This window comes from Ylistrum balloti, unplaced genomic scaffold (assembly GCF_031769215.1).
Source record: "Ylistrum balloti isolate Yb309-2 unplaced genomic scaffold, AGI_CSIRO_Ybal_v1 Utg369810, whole genome shotgun sequence".
NCBI classification, from domain to species: Eukaryota; Metazoa; Mollusca; class Bivalvia; order Pectinida; family Pectinidae; genus Ylistrum; species Ylistrum balloti.
In genome coordinates this window covers 7,048-32,714 of record NW_026781983.1, presented here as the reverse complement: position 1 = coordinate 32,714, position 25,667 = coordinate 7,048, and the positions used below count along the sequence as shown (strand labels likewise).

At 37.1% G+C, this 25,667-nt stretch overlaps 2 protein-coding genes across 2 annotated transcripts; both read right to left on the bottom strand.

Moving 5' to 3' along the window:
• Positions 1–8,723: 8,723 nt before the first annotated feature.
• Positions 8,724–9,236, bottom strand: LOC132544833 (uncharacterized protein K02A2.6-like). Its single transcript, XM_060208480.1, has one exon. The coding sequence runs from the start codon at positions 9,234–9,236 to the stop codon at positions 8,724–8,726; it is 513 nt and encodes a 170-aa protein (XP_060064463.1).
• Positions 9,237–10,109: 873 nt separating this feature from the next.
• Positions 10,110–11,204, bottom strand: LOC132544812 (uncharacterized). The gene has a single exon (XM_060208459.1). The coding sequence runs from the start codon at positions 11,202–11,204 to the stop codon at positions 10,110–10,112; it is 1,095 nt and encodes a 364-aa protein (XP_060064442.1).
• Between the last annotated feature and the right edge of the window lie 14,463 nt (positions 11,205–25,667).

Here is a 25,667-nt window from a genome sequence, read left to right as displayed (position 1 = left end):
CATACAGTCTCAGTCGGCACGGTGGAAACGGAAATTCTAAGAATGCAAGGAAACAAAAGGAGAACGCCACTTTAGCACGGGATGTGATAAACACTTGAACAGCTGAGGGAATTGAATAGCGTACAGTGTATCACTGTGCTGACTATACTGTATGCAACTAGTCACATACATGTATATAGATCTAGTGGATGTTAGTGTGTGTATGTGTGTATGCAAATCATTTCAACTATTTTATTATTATTATTATTCAAAGACATGAAGCTCTCTCTCTCTCTCTCTCTCTCTCTCTCTCTCTCTCTCTCTCTCTCTCTCTCTCTCTCTCTCTCTCTCTCTCTCTCTCTCTCTCTCTCTCTCTCTCTCTCAATATAAATTATCATGTTATCTTCTAAGTTTATCTGTCATCTTATGATGTCGTGTACATATGTATGTGTTTAATCATTAGGAGCGGGCGATTATAAGTTCTTGGAGGATGTGCCCAATCCTCTTGCAATATTTTGACAATAAAATATGTTTAAACTAAGCTGTAGACTTTCCATTTTCTTCACAATTGTAGTACTCTTGACCTCACTCTTGCCGTATTACTTCTGTCATCATAATGCTCCTTAATTTTCCTTTTCAGTTCTTTTATCTTTTCCTCCTCTTTTCTTTCTTCTGAGATTTCTAATTGTTTTTTCTAATTATTTCATTCTGTGATTTGAATTTAATATTTTGCCTATTTCCATAGTAAATTCCTTGTTCTTTATTTTTGCTATTTCCCACCATTCTAAAATATTCCTGTAGTTTGGTATATCTAATATCCATTTCTCCCAACACTTTTCAAAGGCTTTAGAGACTAATGTATTTCCTATTACTCATCTTCTAGTTACCAGGACCCCGTCTATGTCATGTGGTAACATTTTAACTGATACCATATTGTGATCACTATAAGGACAAAACTTAATACTTGGATTAGTAAAGAGATGATTCAAAACCATTGATATGAAAATTATGTCAATTCTAGACGCTGTAGATTCACGATTAAACGTAAATTTTTTGCTATTAATATGTTGTGACCGCCATATGTCGTCTAGATTGTTATTGTTTACAAGTGTAATAAGCTCTCTATATCCAATATCTAGTTTAGTTTGTGCTGGAATTCTATCTATAAAATCATCAATAGTACAGTAAAAATCACCTGCCAAAATGCACTCAGACGAAGCATCTCCAGAAGGGTATATTTAACATTTTAAATTATCGCGAAGAATAAAAATTAAGTGTCAATACCAAAAAGACAAAACATTATATTTTTTATAAACGTAAATATAGAAGACAATTTTATTTTATTTGTACAACTATAATGGATCATAAGTCAAAACAAAGACACAATCAGCTGACCAGGCAAAAACAGAACTGTTCGCATGGAAATAAGGAAGATTCCATTATCAGTGGATCTACAACTTAAGTCTCTTAACTCGCTTGTCTTCCCTATTTTACTAAATGTCTGTGAAATCTGGGGATTTGAAAATGTAAGCATAATTGAAAAAATCCACTAGCAATCTTGTAAGAAAATTTGATATGATCAAAATAGTACGCTAAATTTCGTGGTTTCTGGCGAGCCGGGCTCACTAGAAATAAAAACTAAAGATAAGGATATTAATGGTCAGGCATTAAGCAATTACAGGAGATAAACTTTCTCGTGTATTCTATTGTTTAATAATAAAAATGCAACAAAATAATATTGCAGAATATACTTATATACTCATGTATATAAATTCATTACGTATGACAAAGGTGTTTTTCAACATAAATAACATGAATAAACCAAACCATGTATAATGAATAGAACATATGTTCATAAATATTGATTCTTCATCTCGTGAACAATTCTATTCCAACTTTGTAAAGCAGTTTCGTCTTGAATCATGTTAAATAAAGTGCAATTCTAAAGCGCGTATAATTATTAGCAAATTTAGAATGTCAAGCTTAACAATTTCCCATCGAAACTGGTAGATAGCTTGATATACTACGTAATAATCGAGTTTGTTTACCATGTAATAATGGTACTGAGGGCGAATACCACTGTATATTTCAATATAATAATGCTGTGGTAACTTAGTATAGACATAGATACAACCAACATTACTATGATACACTACAAGTTTAGTGAAAATGGTAGAAATATTTTGAGTTTGCAACCGATCTTTATAAGCTAGAGTGAGTTACTTTCTTGAAAAGGTCCTAAATCTGTGTACTTAATACAGATTAAATCTATATTCCATATTATACTTTCTAAACGATTGTATCACTTCTATATTACCCTTGTATATTTTAATTAAAAAAACAACCAACCTTATTGTTATTTACAATACGATACCATTAATTATGATCATTTATATGCTACAATGTATTTAATATATACTACTGTATCGCAACTCTATTACACTGTTTCTCATGTCTATTGTGTTGTAAAGTTGACCTCTTGTAACAGATATTAGAGAGGCAAGAGTGAAAAAACAATCTGAAATGTATTTATATCTACCAATCCTGACATACGAGATACTAATAATCTGTGCACGAAATTTACATTACGTTGACCATTTTTGTAGATAGCAGATTAATTGTCCCGACACAAACAATCGTCGTTTGATTCGATGGAACTACATAACGTTGGTATATTAATTTGTCCGAGGAAGATTAATATTGACATGAATACATTTATATTTGAGAAAGTGAAATTACTAACCTGAATTATCTGAAATTATTAGGGCGTATTTATTTATTTCATTTTATTTTTCGTTCACATTATCACTAGTAAATAAGTTATGTCATACAGTTAATTATGAGCTTGAGGAATCTGAATACTCTCTGGTTTCCCGAGACAAGGAACTTGGTATGTTCCCCTCAAACTATTTATGTGAATATAGTCCTATAGTATCAGAACCGATGGTCCATATATCCTTTTCAAAACAGGAAAAGAACGAACGCTTTTAGACATTTTTTACAATAATATGGCTATTTTGCTGACATTGATTCCCAGTCGAATATTCCTACAAACTACACTTACTTTAATGATATAGATGATGTAACATGTGATAGCAAATTGTATGTCTTGCAGGTCTTTGCTGCTGGGATTCTGTGTGTTGGTGACATTGCACAGCGCAGTTCGCTACATCACCTCCACAGCATATACCGAAGAAACGATATGGACTTTGTATAGAAAAGTTGTCTCCTCAAGTCAGACCCGATACATTCAGGCAGGTGAACCTGTCAACCATATTGCATTTATAAAGGTAGCTAAAGCAGGCAGTACTACGGTTCAGAATATATTTCTACGTTACGGGGATGAAAAGAACCTCACTTTTGCTCTACCAAAAAAAAGTGCACTGGGCCAACGTACATTAACATCTGAATACTTCTATCCACCACCGAAAAATGGAACTTACGATATAACTTGTGTACATATGAGGTACAACAGATCACAGTTCAGTAAAGCTCTACCAAATGATACTTTATATATAGGGACAATTAGGGAGCCATTTAGTCATTTTATCTCTAAAATAAGATTTAGTAATCCTGAAAAGATTCTAAAATTACCAGGAGATAATCCAGTTTTGAAATATTTGCAAGATGAACAAATTAGAAGGAAATCCAAGGGTTATTTTACTCAGTCCTGTAATTCAATGTCATGGTACTTTGGATTTCCTATGAAACTCTATGAGAAGCAGGATCAAAGTCAGGTAAAGAGCTATTTACAAAAATTGGACAAAGAAATGGATATCATTCTAGTGTTGGAACTATTGGACGAATCTGTTGTATTGATGCGACGAATCCTAAACTGGGATATGAGGCACGTTTTGTATGCTCAACTTCGCATTAACATGCAGGAAGAGCCTCGATTTAAGTTTGGATCAGATGTTGCCAAACTCCATAAAAGTTGTGCTTACTATGATTATCTACTGTATGAGTTTTTCTTACACAAATTAAAAGAAACTCTGAAAAGGCAACCGTCGGATTTTTATGACGAACTCGTTTACTTCAGAAAAACTCGAACAAAATACACTAACTATTGTTTGGCTGTCATATCGAGCGATGTACTGAATACTAACCTTACGTTTGAGGGCAGTGCATGGAATAAGCCATTCGTCATCACACCGAACGACTGTAAAAGACAGTATATTCACGATATTGTGTTTTTGAATATACTAAAACGAAAACAACTTGAATGGAATCTACTGTAGTCGTGAATATTAACGCATACATGATATATACTTAACATACAATATCATTGTAAGAATAGGTAGTCTGCTGGACCGTGATGAGATCCAAAAAGCTGCATACAAACTACCCCAAGGCTGTGGTATCAGTGTTATCGTTCCCCGTCAGTCAACGCCGTGCCCATCACCTGAAGACAAGGAGGGATATGTTACCCAACTTCGGTCCAAGTATAAACTAATATATATAGGAAGACTTCCGTTTTGTCATGATACATATATAATGTAAACTTTATTTATTTTACAACAATTGGAAAACAATCTTATTGGCCCGGACTGAAGCGCGCGAGGAATCTTATTGTGGGAGGAAACCGGAGTACCCAGAGAAAACCCACGTGGTGGGGCTGGTGACCCCTTACCTTTTCACGTCCGTTCCGGGAATCTAATCAGAGTTCACAGTGAGTGATACAGTTGTAAGTTCAGTGTGCGGCAAAAATCACATTTTAATACTTTTAATTGTTCAGATTCCAGCAAAGCTGTGAGTTCATAGTAACCGATTTGTAAGTTCCGTGTCAAGCAACGATCCCATTTATAAATATTGTTGATTGTTCAGAGTTTGTTGTGACCAATACAGTTGGATGATCACATTTTGTTATTTTGGTTGTTCAGTGTCCAGCAGAGATCACATTTATTTACTGTTGAACATTCAGTGTGTCTAATAGACGTTCATATTTCATAGCTGTAAGATCACGTTCTTTAGTGTTGATTCTTAAGGGTGTTCAACACAGCTGTAAGTTCATATTGAACAGAAAAAATGAGCGATCACATTTTATCACTGTTGATTATCCACAGTATTTGACACAGCTATAAGTTCATATTGAACAGTGCTGCAGCATGATAACATTCTGACATGTCGAACGTTACGTGATCAGCATAGATGCGAGTAAACAGCGTCCATTTAAATATATGACACAGCTTACAGCTTATATCATATACAATAGCGATTTGTTTCAGTTTTAAGCAAATAGACTGAGTGGAGACAGCGTCATGTTTTTGTACACTCGTCACCGCGCATTAAAAATTAAAAAAAAAGAACTAAAAGAGGAAATTTTACATATAGTGATTGTTTCCAAAATACACTGCTTAGACATGATGGATATTTAGTGTTATTTTTATCATTCCTGTCAATGTGGAAACCGTGTTGTTTCAAGCTCTCATCAGAAAAATACTTGTTTCTTCGAAAGACAAAACATTCTCCATAAAACAAATCCTTTTCCTTTCAGCAGTTACTGACTGATCTACTGATATCTTGTCTTTGTTTGAACACAAGCCTGAAAAAATTTCTAACACAACTATAGGCTACAAAGTACATGTGTGGTTACATTCTTGGAGATGTCATATCTACAACCTTTTTCAAGGTACAGTCTTGTGATCTGTGTATCGTTTTGGCAGCTGCCTGTCTAAGTGGAAATTGTATTCTGATGACGGATTTTCGGTTGTACCTGAAATTGCGCTGTGTATCAAATATAGGAGTCAATGAAGTGATAAGATCAGAGGAACGCAAATGGCTGTAGGTTGCTGTAACGGGACGAGTATATTGCCATACAAACAAGAAAAGAGACGAACACCGATATACACTTTGTACAATATCTATTTACATTATGCACTTAATACCACAATTTTTACAAGTATCTACACTAGACTATACACTATATCTACAACAGTTCGTTTGGATCTTCCCGACTCTGTCTTAGTTCGATAGTCCCACAGGTACAGTCCACCTATGTATCCACACAGGTCCACACACTCATGAGTTTCAGTTCATCCACAGAGGATCCAAAGCATAGACACTTCCACAAAGGAAAAGTTACAATGTCACATAATGACGTCATCAGTTCCACGATCCACCAATAGCAGTGAAACTACATCCACAAAGAATAATGCAGCTCCCAACAGTGGGGTTCATGAGCATAACCACCAAAGTAGTGATGAGAGGGGAATTTCCGAACGGTCGGGTATGTGCTAGGAACAACAGACAAAATTGTACCCAAATCATTTAAAATGCCTAAATTTAGCACATTTCCTTATGAATAATATTAAGAAGACACTGTTTCAACCCAAGGATGTAATAATAATTGAAATTAAACTTTGAAAATATTTCCACAAAAACACCGGTCAAGCAACCTTAATATTTAAACCTTCCAGCGGTGTGAAATATATATACACGTGAATGTCACAAACGAATGCTCTAAATTCCATAATCTACGATGTACTAAATCCAAATTACTTATTATAATCAATTGATTATAAAATAACTATTTATCAACAGTTGTAAACAGGAGCACACCTGAACGTAAACAATGTCACACCTGTACGTAAACAATAACACACCTGTACGCCTCATATAGGACGCATTACAAGGCACAATTTGATATTTACAGTGTGTGCAGCTTAGTTACGGTTACAATAAAGAACGGTACAACATAAAATATCTTATATATGAGTAGAAACTCACCGCAAGCAGTCTTTTGCGTTCTTGTAAGAAAACATGCACCCGCCATTGTCAAATATGTCCGCCTCTGGTTAAATCTCGGCTGCTCACGCACGCAGGTGCGTTATTTGAAGTTAACGAATGGTGGTAACTTAAAAACTTATATACATGCATAATTACATTCTGAACTGAAGGCCTTGTTACATACGCCCCCACAAAAGAAAAAAAAGAATGTTTTTCTATAAACCATTTTTTTTAAACTAGGCAAGGTCTTCAGTACTGGATCCACAGCTTTTCATGTTGGAATATCTGACTATAATTCATAGTCGACTTTGACAGTCAGCACCAACATTATCCTTTCCCGGTATAGCTCGGATTGTAAATCTGAATGGCTGCAGGAGGAGTGTCCATCTCATCAATCGGGAGCGAGGCATTCCTTTTCTACGACAGCATACGCTTGTTCAGTTTCCGGCTGGCGTACGCGATGGGAAATGAAATTTCATTTTCTTTCTGGAGCAATACAGCACCCAAACCATAGTCTGACGCGTCCGTTCGGAGTGTAAATCAGCCTCAAGATCAGGAAGTTTCAAAATTGGTTCGCTAGACAACGCCTTTTTCAATGTGTTGAACGCAATTTCCTGCGGCTCCCTCCAGACTAACTTGTTCGGCTGACCCTTCTTTGTCAAATCAGTAAGAGGAGCTGATATTGCCGCGAAGTTGGCGATGAACTTCCGGTAAAATCCTGCCAGTCCAAGAAAAGACCTCATCTGAGTTTTGGTCTCTGGACGTTTAGCGTCAAGAATGGCGTTTACCTTGTCTGGGTTCGGAAGTAATCGTTGATTTCCCACCATATGACCCAAACACTCCAGACTTCTGTATCCAAGGGCACATTTGGTTGGTCTTGCCGAGATTCCCGACTTCCAAAGCCTCTCGAAGAGATCTCGAAGAACCACGACATGCTGCTCCCATGTGTGCGTATATATCAATATGTCGTCGAGGAAACTTTCTATGTTTGACATGCCCTTGAGAAGTATTCTCATCAATCGACAAAATGTGGCAGGGGCGTTGACCAGACCAAAGGGCATCACTGTCAACTGGAATATCCCGACAGGAGTTGTAAAGGCTGTCTGTTTTGACGACGCTTCCATCGGCACCTGTCAATACCCTTTGCTGAGGTCAAGTCGGGAGAACAGCTGATGTCAAGCAAGTCTAGAAAAGATATCATCAATATTAGGCATCGGTTCCGAATCAAATACAGTTATCCGGTTGATTTGTCGATAGTCGATGCAGAATCTGTTGCTACAGTCTTTCTTTCTTACGATGACGACAGGGGCAGAGTAGGGTGTTAGGACATCACTGAACCCCTTCAGTAAGTCGTTGATTTCCTGTTCCTGATTTTCGTCGAGCATTTCGGAAACGGCCACATCACGGACAGACTCAGTTCTAACCATGTTCGGAACTGTTTCAATCCTCGAGGTACACATGTCACCTTCAAAGTCCCTTTCTGCCTCTTCCTCTACGACAGTCGCGCAAACAATTGATAGGACTCCAGCTTCTGTCTCCATAAGTGCACTTGAGGTGCTTTCACGCTCCACATATCGTCTAAGAAGATTGGCATGAAGTGTTTTGCTTTTCCCATCGATGTTGACGACATAATCCATTGATCCTTCTCTCCTCGATGTTGTAAGGTCCGCGCCACTGCATGAGCAATTTATTCCTTTTCGTTGGCAGTAAAACAAGAACTTTCTGTCCCGCTTCCATGACACGGTTACGAGCCTTCTTATTGTAGTACTTGGCTTGTCGGCGTTTCGCCGATTTCAATTGCTCCTGAGCAAGCTTGCATGTTTCCTCCATCCGTTCTTTGAGATCGATCACGTATTGATACGTCGTCTTGACGTCTGGATCCTGAATTTTTTTTCCACAGCTCCCGGAGGATCCTCATTGGACCACGAACTGTTCTTCCATATAGGAGCTCAAAAGGGGAAAAACCTAAACTCTATTGACGAAACTCACGATTTGCGAACAACAGGGCGTTTATGTATTTATCCCAATCTTTCGGTCGTTCTGTACACATCCGTTTGAGCATCTATTTTAGTGTCCCATTGAACTTTTCCAAAAAGACCATTGCACATGGGATGGTAAGGTTTGGTCGTGAGCTGGCGTATCGAGAGGAGCCGACTTACTTCTCTCATCACATCTGAAGTAAATTGACTGCACTGGTCAGTCAATACTTCTCTAAGAATACCAACTCTACTGTAGACGTCAACAAGAGCTTCCGCAACGCGTTCCGTTTCTATTCCTCTGAGTGCAACAGCCTCTGGATATCTAGTGGCATAATCGACGATGGTTAGGATATATCGATTTCCACGATCCGTAGGTGGTTGGAGAGTTCCTACAATATCAATTGCAACTCTCTGAAATGGCACATCTATCAATGGCATTGTTCCAAGAGGTACTTTCGCAACATGACCCTTCGGAAATGTTCGTTGGCACGCATCGCAGGACCTGCAATACCTTGTGACATCTGCGTTGACACCGGGCCAGTAAAATTCCATCAAGAGTCGTTCTCCAGTTCACTTAGCCCCAAGATGACCCGACATCATCGAATCATGTGCTAAACGAAGGACTGTTTCTCGATACTTCTTTGGCACTATCAATTGCTTGAACGTCCTTCCATTCTCTACTCCTGGGCTCCGATATTCACGATAGATCAAACCACGGTATGTATAGAACCTTGATCTCCCACCATCTCGTCTCTCCTTTACGTCGCCTTGTTTGACCATCTCTCTGATACTGGATAAATCTATATCACTTTGTTGTGCGTCTATCAAATCTGATGGCTGAGCATCTTCCAGCGCTTTAGGAACTTTTAATTGCCGATATGGTCGTTGATGCAATTGCTTCTGAGCTCTAGTTTCTACTGCATTGGTCACTCCAGCACACTTCCATTCCCCATCTGGATTATCCGGAGGTCTTACACCGTCAATGTTCCCAATGATAAGGTCATACACTGGCGTGTCCATCAATGTCGCCTCCACCTGTCCAACATAATATGGAGTATCCACAATGACTAAAGCTGTAGGTAAACGCAAAGTTCTACCATCGACCGTTGTACACGACTTCATGTTTCCAGTCATTTGCTCATCAGACGCTAATGATCTCTTCAAAACCACAATGTCACTCCCAGAGTCCCTTAGTACAGTTACACGCGTTCTTCCGACCAATCCATCAACTGTTGGCATCCTCTTCTTAGGTTCACCACAGGAAAGACTCAAGTTACCAATTTTACTGGAATCATCAGACTCGTCTTCACTTGATAGTAAACTAGAACAAGAGCTGTCATCGTCTGATACTTTCCTTTCCTTGTTTCCCTTATTCCTAAACTTATCCTTGGTATGTTGTTTCGAGATCTTTGTAGAGGTGCCATTCTATTCGTCTGAGACAGCCGCCGCCGTATTTCCCGACTTCTTTCGAGGATGTGGACAATTGTTCATCAAATGATCTGTACTCTTACAGTTGTAGCACTGTCTGCTAGAATACTTATGTTTCGTATCGTCATGCGCCGTTTTCCCTGACGAGATTCTAGATGAATCTGAGGACCCCTTATTCTGATGGCTCTCAGAATTCTTCCCTCCTTGGTTCCTCTGCTTCATTAAGTTCGGCGGATTACCTCTAGCTTCGGCATATTGATCCGCAAGCTTTGTCATACTGGCCAACGACGTCGGAGCACGTTCCTTAAGAAATAGCATCAGGTCACTTCCACACGACTGCAGAAACTGATCACGAACCATTAAATCTTTCAGATGGTTGAACGTCTTCTCCGTTCCTGACATGTCTAACCATTTGACAAAGTAGCTCTCTAGCCTTACACCAAATTGTGAACACGTTTCTCCTGCTTCCGGCCTTCCGCTTCTGAAGCGTTTCCTGAAGCCGTCTTCAGTCATCTCGAATCTTCTTAGTAGAGCTGATTTCAAGATGTCATACCTCATGAATTCCTCTATGGGTAGGCGAGAAAATACATCCAAAGCTCGTCCTTTAAGTAACACGCTGAGGTTTGCAGCCCACTCGTGTTCTTTACTCCACTGTTGAGTAGTCGCATAACGCTCAAAACGCTGTAGATAGGAGTCTACACTGTCAGTCGCTTCATCAAAAGGCGGTAGCTTCGGTCCACGCTTGGAAAGGTGTAGTCCATGCTCTACTTTCACCTTCGCTGGTTCTTTCTGTTCCATTTCCATAATTTCCCGTCTCCTGGCATGTTCTCTTAAGGCCTTAGCTTCACTTTCCTTTTCTAGTTCGAAGCGTAACTGGGCCTCCTTCTCCGCAGCTGCTCGTTTTGCATGAATCAGTTCTTTCTCTTGCTCTAACTTCCGCAGCTCATGATCTCTGCTCGCTTGTTCCTCCTCTCGCAGCCTACGTCTCTCCTCCCGCTCTTCAGCCTGGATACGACTCACAAAATCAAGGAGATCCTGACCTGCCAGACCTGCATCTTTGCCTAAGATCATTAAGTCCTGAATGCCTGACATATTTGAATCACTAAAAATATGTGTATCATAGATAATCGACCAAAATGTGTGATAATTATTGCTTGGTTGTGGTTGAAGACAAAATCTTTAGCTTTTGTAAAGCAAGTTAGATACCTGATTACACCAAATATTAAAACAAAGAAATCAGCTGAATTACAGGACTGTCATTTCCTCATAATAAAGTCTCATTTCATGAATGTATATTGCAATATTGGCATCCCACCGCTGCCACCAAGTTGTAACGGGACGAGTATATTGCCATACAAACAAGAAAAGAGACGAACACCGCTATACACTTTGTACAATATCTATTTCCATTATGCACATAATACCACAATTTTACAAGTATCTACACTAGACTATACACTATATCTACAACAGTTCGTTGGACCTTCCCGACTCTGTCTTAGTTCCGATAGTCCCACAGGTACAGTCCACTTATGTATCCACACAGGTCCACACACTCATGAGTTTCAGTTCATCCACAAAGGATCCAAAGCATAGACACTTCCACAAAGGAAAAGTTACAATGTCACATAATGACGTCATCAGTTCCACGATCCACCAATAGCAGTGAAACTACATCCACAAAGAATAATGCAGCTCCCAACAGTGGGGTTCATGAGCATAACCACTAAAGTAGTGATGAGAGGGGAATTTACATGGAAAATATTTCCACAAAAACACCGGTCAAGCAACCTTAATATTTAAACCTTCCAGCGGGGTGAAATATATATACACGTGAATTTCACAAACGAATGCTCTAAATTCCATAATCTACGATGTACTAAATCCAGATTACTTATTATAATCAATTGGTTATAAAATAACTATTTATCAACAGTTGTAAACAGGAGCACACCTGAACGTAAACAATGTCACACCTGTACGTAAACAATAACACACCTGTACGCCTCATATAGGACGCATTACAAGGCACAATTTGATATTTACAGTGTGTGCAGCTTAGTTACGGTTACAATAAAGAAAGGTACAACATAAAATATCTTATATATGAGTAGAAACTCACCGTAAGCAGTCTTTGCGTTCTTGTAAGTAAACATGCACCCGCTATTGTCAAATATGTCCGCCTCTGGTTAAATCTCGGCTGCTCACGCACGCAGGTGCGTTATTTGAAGTTAACGAATGGCGGTAACTTAAAAACTTATATACATACATAATTACATTCTGAACTGAAGGCCTTGTTACAGTTGCTCTTGTATCTACTTCTGTAGAGTCATTTTCAAATCAGACCCATATTATGCTGGGATGGTCCATGTTTTAGTCAATGTTTCGTACCTGACAACACGCACCATTCACAGGTCCATCAGATATGTTTAAGTTAGCAACGATTTCATATGGCATACCAAAAGTAATTGGGACATCATTTACAAGTCCATCAATTCGTCCCGCAGACATTTTCTTGGGCCTGCATTGGCTTTAACATCCGCAGGGATATTTCAAACAACCTTATCAAGTGCAGGCACTTTGAGTTTGTAACTTAAGTAAGATCAAATATGCCACTGTTGAAATCATCAACGTGTTTGCCAGTGTTGAATAGATGCGGTGCTTCTCCTGGATAAGGTACATCGGTAGATTTAGTCATTCTTGATTTCAGAATTGTGAGAGCGTCCTGTGATAGTTGCCGTTCTCTAGCGCTTACATCCTTTAATTCATGAATAGTAAACAAAGGTTACAGTGGGACCCATGTGGTCTTCTATATCTGCAAATATCCACTTGTCCATATTGATTTCAACTGATATAAGCCACCTATAAGTATAATATTGACACCTCCAAATAATCATGTTTGATTTCCCTTGATTGTTTTAAGACATTTATGTTGAAGAGAAAGCATCTTATTTCCAACCATTGAGTCCAAATCTATGATAACAGTGGAGAGATCTCTGTACTTTGCCCTTATGGTGTTCAGGGTGTCAGAATCTACATAGTGGTTTTAATGTACAGTAGTATCATAATATTATGTGCAGCTTGTCCAGTTGGAACACCACAAAGAAGAACTTTACAGTTATCTGGATATTCAACCTCCTCTGAACAGAGATGCCCTTTTAATGCTTGATACAATGCTCTAGTGGTTCATATTATGTTTTTTTTAGTGTAAATCATGCAAGAAAAATTCTCTCTGCTTCATATGTAACTTTTTCACACGTGCAAGATATTCTTCATTTAGTAAAAGAGAAGGATGATGTTCTATGAAGGGCATAGATTGTGATACCCCAAGATCAACACCAATATCGTATTGTTGAAGTTCAGCAATTTCAGGTTTGTAATATATAAACTGTTTGCTCTCACGTGAACATTCTTGTTTATCTTCAGACTCAACATGCTAGATTACTGCTGCAGTTTGGTGTTCTTTCTATAGCACTATCAAGTTCATCAGAACGATGTTCGTATTAAGGTCACACGACATCCACAATGCGACTGACATGTTGATAGTGATATTCGTATGATTCAAATTATCCTGGTAAATATCTATCTTCAATTCCTCATGGGAAGAACAGTAACAGTTTTTCTCTGTCAATTTTAACACAGTACCGAACAATTTACTGTTTTTCCTTCACCTAATGCTAACACCATTTGGTAATACAGGTTCTTTTCAGTTTTCTGAAGTGCCTTGATCTTCATCAATTTCAGAATATGACTTGCTTATGTTGTCAACACTGGTCACTTTCATCAGACAAATGAGCAGTGTGGAGCGTACTAGCACTGACGTATGTAGTGTGCGATATCTACACGGTCACCTTCATCAGACAAATGACCGGTGTGGAGAGTACTAACACTGACGTATGTAGTGTGCGAGATCTACATGGTCACCTTCATTAGACAAATGACCAGTGAGCGTACTGGCACTGACGCACGTAGTGTGCGATATCTACATGGTCACCTTCATCATACAAATGACCAGTGTGGAGCGTACTAGCACTGACGTACGTCGTGTACGAGATGAAATCGACCAACTTTTTCGGCTGCATCATAATCCTATGTACACTAAGGATCTATGACCAAGTATTAAACAAAGCGTAGCCGAAATGTCTACAGTACATTGTTACCATCTGGTGTATTTTTAGCCTATAATCTGTGTACCATCTCGTCACACTATTTTAACCTTGGTCGATTCCGTACCATCTCGTACACGACGTACGTCAGTGCTAGTACGCTCCACACTGGTCATTTGTCTGATGAAGGTGACCGTGTAGATATCGCACACTACGTGCGTCAGTGTTTGTACGCTCCACACTGGTCATTTGTCTGATGACGGTGACAGTGTAGTGTAGTACATGTATTATGATAACTTCTGTTCTATTGACATAACAACCTGCAGATAATGTTACAAAATAAACAGTAATTACATATTGGGTGGCAACATTTCATTAATACTGATTTCTATTTTCCAGACATAGCCTCGTTCCTGTTTTCAGTTATCAGAGACGTCTCTGCAGTTATTTATATATAAGGCGGCAATATTGCATTATTACACATTTCTATTTCCCAGTCATAATCGTTTTAAAACTTATTTCCCAAATAAACATGCATTTAATACATTTATGTTTCCTGAGACTATGAAAACAATTCTTAATTGTATTTATTTACACAAATAAAATATTAAGGCATAATTAGTCTACACATAGAAGAAATTTTAGTGGAAACATTTGTGTAATGTATGTATTCAAAATTGTAAGGTTTGTTTCAATACTACCTTGTAACCTAATAAGTTCTGTGCTGGTTTACATTTTATTTATCAATATGCGTTTTTTTTTACTATATATCATCACAGGTGATATTGTGCAACATACAAAAGTATCTTTCATTACTTATACTTCTATTTTATCAGAAGTTGCAGTTCTGTAATTGTATATAGATATTTTTTTAACTTACATGTGAGCTGAAGCTAATTTGAGTTATTCATGACATCATACACCCCTAATTTGTTGCCACATATAAAATATTACCAATATGACCTCCTAAAATCCTAGTTGTATTGCCATTTCTAGATTAGTGTGTATCAGATTTTAGTTTAGCAAGATGACATCAATTTTTAAAATCCTATGACACTTTAGTTACACCACAAGTGTACAAATGCTTTATGCATCTGTCAACATCACTTGAAGGTAACAGCATTGTCAACATAATGTTATACAAACTTTTTGAGTGATTGTGATTTACAGAAATCTGTTAACGTCTTTAGTAACAAATATACACAAAAATGCCCCATACAATTATGTTGAAGATTTTTTTTATAGAGGCTGGTGTATGACATTGTTTTAAATGCTCTAAGCACAGATTTCTGTACCCACATCAGATCTTATATTAACACAGTGATTTGTATACCTCATACAAATATATCAATGCTACGCATGGCTGGTCAATGTCACGCATGACTGGCTGTTTTGTTTTAGATCTGTGAATTGAGCAATGTCATGGAACACCAGCTGTAATTTTCCCAAACCAACTTACCCTTTAAACAACCATTAGGTGTAAAATCATTATCATTGATTATTTAATATAGGTTCCTCGGATGAAGCTAAAATATATTTGCAAACAGGAATGTCCTTGGTCAGAGAAGTCAAATTCAATAAAAATAATTACGAGTGACGCTGTTAGATTTGATTCTGAATGATGCACAGTTTTCTAAAGAAATCCTGAATTGGAGTTTGACAGTTTGATAAGTCCTAATAAGGAATAAGTTGACAAGATAAAATTGGTTAGATCTATCTGATGGTCTCAATTCCTTATCAAAATCGTACCAGTAAAGACATTTACAAAGTTGCACACAAGAGAAGAAAAAAAGAAAAAGAAAAACCGAAAAAGATGTAAAACATATTTAATTATCATCTTTAATACATTTGTATTAACATACATTAATATCAGCAATCACACACCTCACAGTCATCCACATGTTTATATCACAATATTGATTTAGTGGAGCCTCAATAACATATACTTCTAAAGAGTGATCTTGATTCTATCATACAATAGCTCCCGTTGTTATTTGTGGTGTTGAGAGTCTTTTAAAATAAACGTATTGGTCAGGCATAGTGTGATCTAGGTTATTTTCCTTTAAACTGGAGAAGACTGCAAGAGAACCCAAATATTTTCTTGAAATTGTGAGATTTAAGACTTCATTTACATACAGCATATTGAAAGTTGAATTCAAATAAGGTGTTAAATAACATTACATGCAGTAAACATTCAGATTTTTATACACATAAATGAAATTGAACTTAAAGCCTTTTTTAAAACTTTGCAAACTATCAAATTTTTTTGATAATTGTTTTTCATGTTAGTAAATCTGGATGAGTTTAATCTTAAAAATAGAAAAGTGATACTAGCAGTCCATACCCTGTAAACAGGAATGAGAAATTTCTCTCACAATATAACCAGGAATGAGAACATTCTCTCACAATATAACCAGGAATGAGAAATTTCTCTCACAATATAATCAGGAATGAGAAATTTCTTCACAATATAACCAGGAATGACTCTCACAATATAACACTTCAACTGACATTTCAACCTGATAATGCCAAACATTATTTATGAGTAACCTCTGTTGAATGACCATATCACTATTGAAAACTGTAATTAGAGGTTAGAATTTAAAAGAGCAACATACCAATTAATGACCTCCTAGAGGTGTCGCACGTCCTTTCACAGAACCAGTCTGCGTTTACAATGAGCTTTTCTTTTCTTGATGACTCGGCATGCATGGCCTGGACAGGTTGGTCCAATGATCAGTTCCTCGAAATCCACTCGCACTGTTCCCCATATCTTTCATCTGGTATATATACCAAGACTACACACGATGCTCTATTACTGTTCTGGGTAAAACTGAAAACCGACATTTCCTGGAGTCAGTGTTCTTCTCTTTTTGGAATTTCCAAGTCAAGTGTGTCCAAAACTTTCCACTCCATAGTACAGGCATTAGACACATCGATAGTCCCACAATTTCTAGGTCCGGATCACTTGACAAGAGAACAATTGGTCGGGCACAATACTGTCTTTTCAGAAGCATTTTTTGGAGATAAAGCCACTGCCATATTAGATGGCACCTATATTTATATCCAGAAAAGGTCCGACCACAAGCTCCAGAGAATGTCCTACTGTGGCCAGATGAAGAGAAACTATGTCAAATTCATGAGTGTCGCCTTACCAGATGGCTACATTCTGGACACCGTAGGACCATTCACTGGCAGCGAAAATGATGCTGAAATTACAAAAAAAGTCATGGACAAGCTAGCTACTTGGCTGCAACCAGACGACAACGTTGTCGTTGACCGAGGTTTTAGAGATGTCCTACCAGTTCTCGAAGCCTCTGGCCTCAATGCTAGCATGCCGTCATACCTGAAACCCGGTCAAAGTCAACATTCTGACGTCCAAGCAAATCTTGAAAGAACTATCACCAAATCGAGGTGGATTGTGGAATCCTATCATGGTCGTCTGAAACACTGGACGTTCTTCCGAACGCAATTGGTGTCTAACAGCTTTATCAATGTCATTGAGGCTTTGCTTCGAACCGTCACAGCCTGTCTGAATGGTATTAGAGGACCGATCTACCAGAGATCTCCAGAGAGAGATGCCAAAGATAGGTTAATGGCTGAACGTATGAAGGACCGTTTGACAACACCGAATGGTTTAGCTCAGAGAGTCCAGATAGATCCGGATCTATCTAGACGGGCAAGGTCCGAGTTTGTCAAGATGGATGCATCTTCCGTACTGTTTCCCCGTCTCGATCTTGATTACTTGAGAACCATTACGTGTGGAACGTATCAGATATCTCTGGCTCCTGGTTACATCGCCGAACATTTAAGTGATGACGGAGACTATGAGGTGTGGCTTTACCAGCACTCCCCAGACCTTCTCCGATGTCAAAAACATTCTCGACTCAAAAGCTAAACGAAATATAACGTTTGGATACGGTTCACCGTTTCACCCGATGTTGAGGCCCAAATAAAGGACTACTACTGCCAGTGCCCAGTTGGAGAGAGAACGATGGGAATGTGTGCGCACATCTCCAGTATCTTGTACTACCTTGGGTATTACAGGACGCTGGAAAACCCTCGACCATTACAACCACAGGTAAAGAAATTCCGACGAAACTTGAAATAGTTTTCCATGCGGCAACAGAGTGCATATGTCGAAAGTATGTTTGGGGCTCGATATGAAAGATCCCCGTTACCATGTGACTAACCAAACTTATAAATATAGGTATTATACAATCGCCCGTAGCTATGAACACTCCCGTAAATGCGAAAACCAACCAAAATCATAAGGAACACGTTTTGTTTGTTGTTCTGTCTATTTGTCAGCCAATGTCTTCAACCACGGGGACTTGTGAAGTAGCCATCTTGGACTTTTTTATGAAAAAGTGTTTCTCTCACATTTTGTCATATCTGTGTGCATATTCTCAACATACATGTACAGAGCAAATACTCTCGTTTTTTTGTTAATTATCTAAAGAAAGTCGAAAATCGGCAATTCAACCATAGGCTAATTCAACCAAACATTTGAAAATGTTCCACCACTTACATTTTGATGATTTTTCCTCTCATCAGTAGCATATTACGTACTATTTAATAGGATAAAAATTGATTTGCATCCAACGCCCATAAAAGGGTGTATTCTCTAAAAAACACAGTTTTTGTGTTTAAAATGTTATCAGCGAAAATGGCATTTTTGAGATGGTTTCTTCCATAAAACAGCCAAATGGCGCGATGTAAACATGATTTTTTGTCACAATCATGCCATGAATGTATTCTTTACGGTGACTATCATTTGATTAGATTGTCATTAATATTGTACATAACATGCACATTTTATCAACACTTAGCTTCTGAAAGGTACAACTTTGTGGAGCCATACAAAACAAACCAAGTGACCTAAATCTTTCTACTTTATAGATTTGTGACCACAACGGCATGGGCAATGCACCACCAACAGGAAATTTGAATCAGAGAAGGAGCCGTTTTGGAAACCGGCCCTTTCTATTTTCCAGTCATAATCGTTTTAAAACTTATTTCCCAAATAAACATGCATTTAATATATTTATGTTTCCTGAGACTATGAAAACAATTCTTAATTATATTTATTTACACAAATAAAATATTAAGGCGTAATTAGTCTACACATAGAAGAAATTTTAGTGGAAACATTTGTGTAATGTATGTATTCAAAATTGTAAGGTTTGTTTCAATACTACCTGTAACCTAATAAGTTCTGTGCTGGTTTACATTTTATTTATCAATATGCGTTTTTTTATCATATATCATCACAGGTGATATTGTACAATATATAAAAGTATCTTTCATTATTTATACTAATATTTTATCAGAAGTTGCAGTTCTGTAATTGTATATAGATATTTTTTTAACTTACATGTGAGCTGAAGCTAATTTGAGTTATTCATGACATCATACACCCCTAATGTGTTGCACATATAAAATATTACCAATATGACCTACTAAAATCCTAATTGTAATGCCATTTCTAGCTTAGTGTATATCAGAATTTAGTTTAGCAAGATGACATCAATTTTTAAAATCCTATGACACTTTAGTTACACCACAAGTGTACAAATGCTTTATGCATCTGTCAACATCACTTGAAGGTAACAGCATTGTCAACATAATGTTATACAAACTTTTTGAGTGATTGTGATTTACAGAAATCTGTTAACGTCTTTAGTAACAAATATACACAAAAATGCCCCATACAATTATGTTGAAGATTTTTTTTATAGAGGCTGGTGTATGACATTGTTTTAAATGCTCTAAGCACAGATTTCTGTACCCACATCAGATCTTATATTAATACAGTGATTTGTATACCTCATACAAATATATCAATGCTACGCATGGCTGGTCAATGTCACGCATGACTGGCTGTTTTGTTTTAGATCTGTGAATTGAGCAATGTCATGGAACACCAGCTGTAATTTTCCCAAACCAACTTACCCTTTAAACAACCATTAGGTGTAAAATCATTATCATTGATTATTTAATATAGGTTCCTCGGATGAAGCTAAAATATATTTGCAAACAGGAATGTCCTTGGTCAGAGAAGTCAAATTCAATAAAAATAATTACGAGTGACGCTGTTAGATTTGATTCTGAATGATGCACAGTTTTCTAAAGAAATCCTGAATTGGAGTTTGACAGTTTGATAAGTCCTAATAAGGAATAAGTTGACAAGATAAAATTGGTTAGATCTATCTGATGGTCTCAATTCCTTATCAAAATCGTACCAGTAAAGACATTTACAAAGTTGCACACAAGAGAAGAAAAAAAGAAAAAGAAAAAACGAAAAAGATGTAAAACATATCTAATTATCATCTTTAATACATTTGTATTAACATACATTAATATCAGCAATCACACACCTCACAGTCATCCACATGTTTATATCACAATATTGATTTAGTGGAGCCTCAATAACATATACTTCTAAAGAGTGATCTTGATTCCATCATACAATAGCTCCCGTTGTTATTTGTGGTGTTGAGAGTCTTTTAAAATAAACGTATTGGTCAGGCATAGTGTGATCTAGGTTATTTTCCTTTAAACTGGAGAAGACTGCAAGAGAACCCAAATATTTTCTTGAAATTGTGAGATTTAAGACTTCATTTACATACAGCATATTGAAAGTTGAATTCAAATAAGGTGTTAAATAACATTACATGCAGTAAACATTCAGATTTTTATACCCATAAATGAAATTGAACTTAAAGCCTTTTTTAAAACTTTGCAAACTATCAAATTTTTTTGATAATTGTTTTTCATGTTAGTAAATCTGGATGAGTTTAATCTTAAAAATAGAAAAGTGATACTAGCAGTCCATACCCTGTAAACAGGAATGAGAAATTTCTCTCACAATATAACCAGGAATGAGAACATTCTCTCACAATATAACCAGGAATGAGAAATTTCTCTCACAATATAATCAGGAATGAGAAATTTCTCTCACAATATAACCAGGAATGAGAAATTTCTCTCACAATATAACACTTCAACTGACATTTCAACCTGATAATGCCAAACATTATTTATGAGTAACCTCTGTTGAATGACCATATCACTATTGAAAACTGTAATTAGAGGTTAGAATTTAAAAGAGCAACATACCAATTAATGACCTCCTAGAGGTGTCGCACGTCCTTTCACAGAACCAGTCTGCGTTTACAATGAGCTTTTCTTTTCTTGATGACTCGGCATGCATGGCCTGGACAGGTTGGTCCAATGATCAGTTCCTCGAAATCCACTCGCACTGTTCCCCATATCTTTCATCTGGTATATATACCAAGACTACACACGATGCTCTATTACTGTTCTGGGTAAAACTGAAAACCGACATTTCCTGGAGTCAGTGTTCTTCTCTTTTTGGAATTTCCAAGTCAAGTGTGTCCAAAACTTTCCACTCCATAGTACAGGCATTAGACACATCGATAGTCCCACAATTTCTAGGTCCGGATCACTTGACAAGAGAACAATTGGTCGGGCACAATACTGTCTTTTCAGAAGCATTTTTTGGAGATAAAGCCACTGCCATATTAGATGGCACCTATATTTATATCCAGAAAAGGTCCGACTACAAGCTCCAGAGAATGTCCTACTGTGGCCAGATGAAGAGAAACTATGTCAAATTCATGAGTGTCGCCTTACCAGATGGCTACATTCTGGACACCGTAGGACCATTCACTGGCAGCGAAAATGATGCTGAAATTACAAAAAAAGTCATGGACAAGCTAGCTACTTGGCTGCAACCAGACGACAACGTTGTCGTTGACCGAGGTTTTAGAGATGTCCTACCAGTTCTCGAAGCCTCTGGCCTCAATGCTAGCATGCCGTCATACCTGAAACCCGGTCAAAGTCAACATTCTGACGTCCAAGCAAATCTTGAAAGAACTATCACCAAATCGAGGTGGATTGTGGAATCCTATCATGGTCGTCTGAAACACTGGACGTTCTTCCGAACGCAATTGGTGTCTAACAGCTTTATCAATGTCATTGAGGCTTTGCTTCGAGCCGTCACAGCCTGTCTGAATGGTATTAGAGGACCGATCTACCAGAGATCTCCAGAGAGAGATGCCAAAGATAGGTTAATGGCTGAACGTATGAAGGACCGTTTGACAACACCGAATGGTTTAGCTCAGAGAGTCCAGATAGATCCGGATCTATCTAGACGGGCAAGGTCCGAGTTTGTCAAGATGGATGCATCTTCCGTACTGTTTCCCCGTCTCGATCTTGATTACTTGAGAACCATTACGTGTGGAACGTATCAGATATCTCTGGCTCCTGGTTACATCGCCGAACATTTAAGTGATGACGGAGACTATGAGGTGTGGCTTTACCAGCACTCCCCAGACCTTCTCCGATGTCAAAAACATTCTCGACTCAAAAGCTAAACGAAATATAACGTTTGGATACGGTTCACCGTTTCACCCGATGTTGAGGCCCAAATAAAGGACTACTACTGCCAGTGCCCAGTTGGAGAGAGAACGATGGGAATGTGTGCGCACATCTCCAGTATCTTGTACTACCTTGGGTATTACAGGACGCTGGAAAACCCTCGACCATTACAACCACAGGTAAAGAAATTCCGACGAAACTTGAAATAGTTTTCCATGCGGCAACAGAGTGCATATGTCGAAAGTATGTTTGGGGCTCGATATGAAAGATCCCCGTTACGATGTGACTAACCAAACTTATAAATATAGGTATTATACAATCGCCCGTAGCTATGAACACTCCCGTAAATGCGAAAACCAACCAAAATCATAAGGAACACGTTTTGTTTGTTGTTCTGTCTATTTGTCAGCCAATGTCTTCAACCACGGGGACTTGTGAAGTAGCCATCTTGGACTTTTTTATGAAAAAGTGTTTCTCTCACATTTTGTCATATCTGTGTTCATATTCTCAACATACATGTACAGAGCAAATACTCTCGTTTTTTTGTTAATTATCTAAAGAAAGTCGAAAATCGGCAATTCAACCATAGGCTAATTCAACCAAACATTTGAAAATGTTCCACCACTTACATTTTGATGATTTTTCCTCTCATCAGTAGCATATTACGTACTATTTAATAGGATAAAAATTGATTTGCATCCAACGCCCATAAAAGGGTGTATTCTCTAAAAAACACAGTTTTTGTGTTTAAAATGTTATCAGCGAAAATGGCATTTTTGAGATGGTTTCTTCCATAAAACAGCCAAATGGCGCGATGTAAACATGATTTTTTGTCACAATCATGCCATGAATGTATTCTTTACGGTGACTATCATTTGATTAGATTGTCATTAATATTTTACATAACATGCACATTTTATCAACACTTAGCTTCTGAAAGGTACAACTTTGTGGAGCCATACAAAACAAACCAAGTGACCTAAATCTTTCTACTTTATAGATTTGTGACCACAACGGCATGGGCAATGCACCACCAACAGGAAATTTGAATCAGAGAAGGAGCCGTTTTGGAAACCGGCCCTTTCTATTTTCCAGTCATAATCGTTTTAAAACTTATTTCCCAAATAAACATGCATTTAATATATTTATGTTTCCTGAGACTATGAAAACAATTCTTAATTATATTTATTTACACAAATAAAATATTAAGGCGTAATTAGTCTACACATAGAAGAAATTTTAGTGGAAACATTTGTGTAATGTATGTATTCAAAATTATAAGGTTTGTTTCAATACTACCTGTAACCTAATAAGTTCTGTGCTGGTTTACATTTTATTTATCAATATGCGTTTTTTTTATCATATATCATCACAGGTGATATTGTACAATATATAAAAGTATCTTTCATTATTTATACTAATATTTTATCAGAAGTTGCAGTTCTGTAATTGTATATAGATATTTTTTTAACTTACATGTGAGCTGAAGCTAATTTGAGTTATTCATGACATCATACACCCCTAATGTGTTGCACATATAAAATATTACCAATATGACCTACTAAAATCCTAATTGTAATGCCATTTCTAGCTTAGTGTATATCAGAATTTAGTTTAGCAAGATGACATCAATTTTTAAAATCCTATGACACTTTAGTTACACCACAAGTGTACAAATGCTTTATGCATCTGTCAACATCACTTGAAGGTAACAGCATTGTCAACATAATGTTATACAAACTTTTTGAGTGATTGTGATTTACAGAAATCTGTTAACGTCTTTAGTAACAAATATACACAAAAATGCCCCATACAATTATGTTGAAGATTTTTTTTATAGAGGCTGGTGTATGACATTGTTTTAAATGCTCTAAGCACAGATTTCTGTACCCACATCAGATCTTATATTAATACAGTGATTTGTATACCTCATACAAATATATCAATGCTACGCATGGCTGGTCAATGTCACGCATGACTGGCTGTTTTGTTTTAGATCTGTGAATTGAGCAATGTCATGGAACACCAGCTGTAATTTTCCCAAACCAACTTACCCTTTAAACAACCATTAGGTGTAAAATCATTATCATTGATTATTTAATATAGGTTCCTCGGATGAAGCTAAAATATATTTGCAAACAGGAATGTCCTTGGTCAGAGAAGTCAAATTCAATAAAAATAATTACGAGTGACGCTGTTAGATTTGATTCTGAATGATGCACAGTTTTCTAAAGAAATCCTGAATTGGAGTTTGACAGTTTGATAAGTCCTAATAAGGAATAAGTTGACAAGATAAAATTGGTTAGATCTATCTGATGGTCTCAATTCCTTATCAAAATCGTACCAGTAAAGACATTTACAAAGTTGCACACAAGAGAAGAAAAAAAGAAAAAGAAAAAACGAAAAAGATGTAAAACATATCTAATTATCATCTTTAATACATTTGTATTAACATACATTAATATCAGCAATCACACACCTCACAGTCATCCACATGTTTATATCACAATATTGATTTAGTGGAGCCTCAATAACATATACTTCTAAAGAGTGATCTTGATTCCATCATACAATAGCTCCCGTTGTTATTTGTGGTGTTGAGAGTCTTTTAAAATAAACGTATTGGTCAGGCATAGTGTGATCTAGGTTATTTTCCTTTAAACTGGAGAAGACTGCAAGAGAACCCAAATATTTTCTTGAAATTGTGAGATTTAAGACTTCATTTACATACAGCATATTGAAAGTTGAATTCAAATAAGGTGTTAAATAACATTACATGCAGTAAACATTCAGATTTTTATACCCATAAATGAAATTGAACTTAAAGCCTTTTTTAAAACTTTGCAAACTATCAAATTTTTTTGATAATTGTTTTTCATGTTAGTAAATCTGGATGAGTTTAATCTTAAAAATAGAAAAGTGATACTAGCAGTCCATACCCTGTAAACAGGAATGAGAAATTTCTCTCACAATATAACCAGGAATGAGAACATTCTCTCACAATATAACCAGGAATGAGAAATTTCTCTCACAATATAATCAG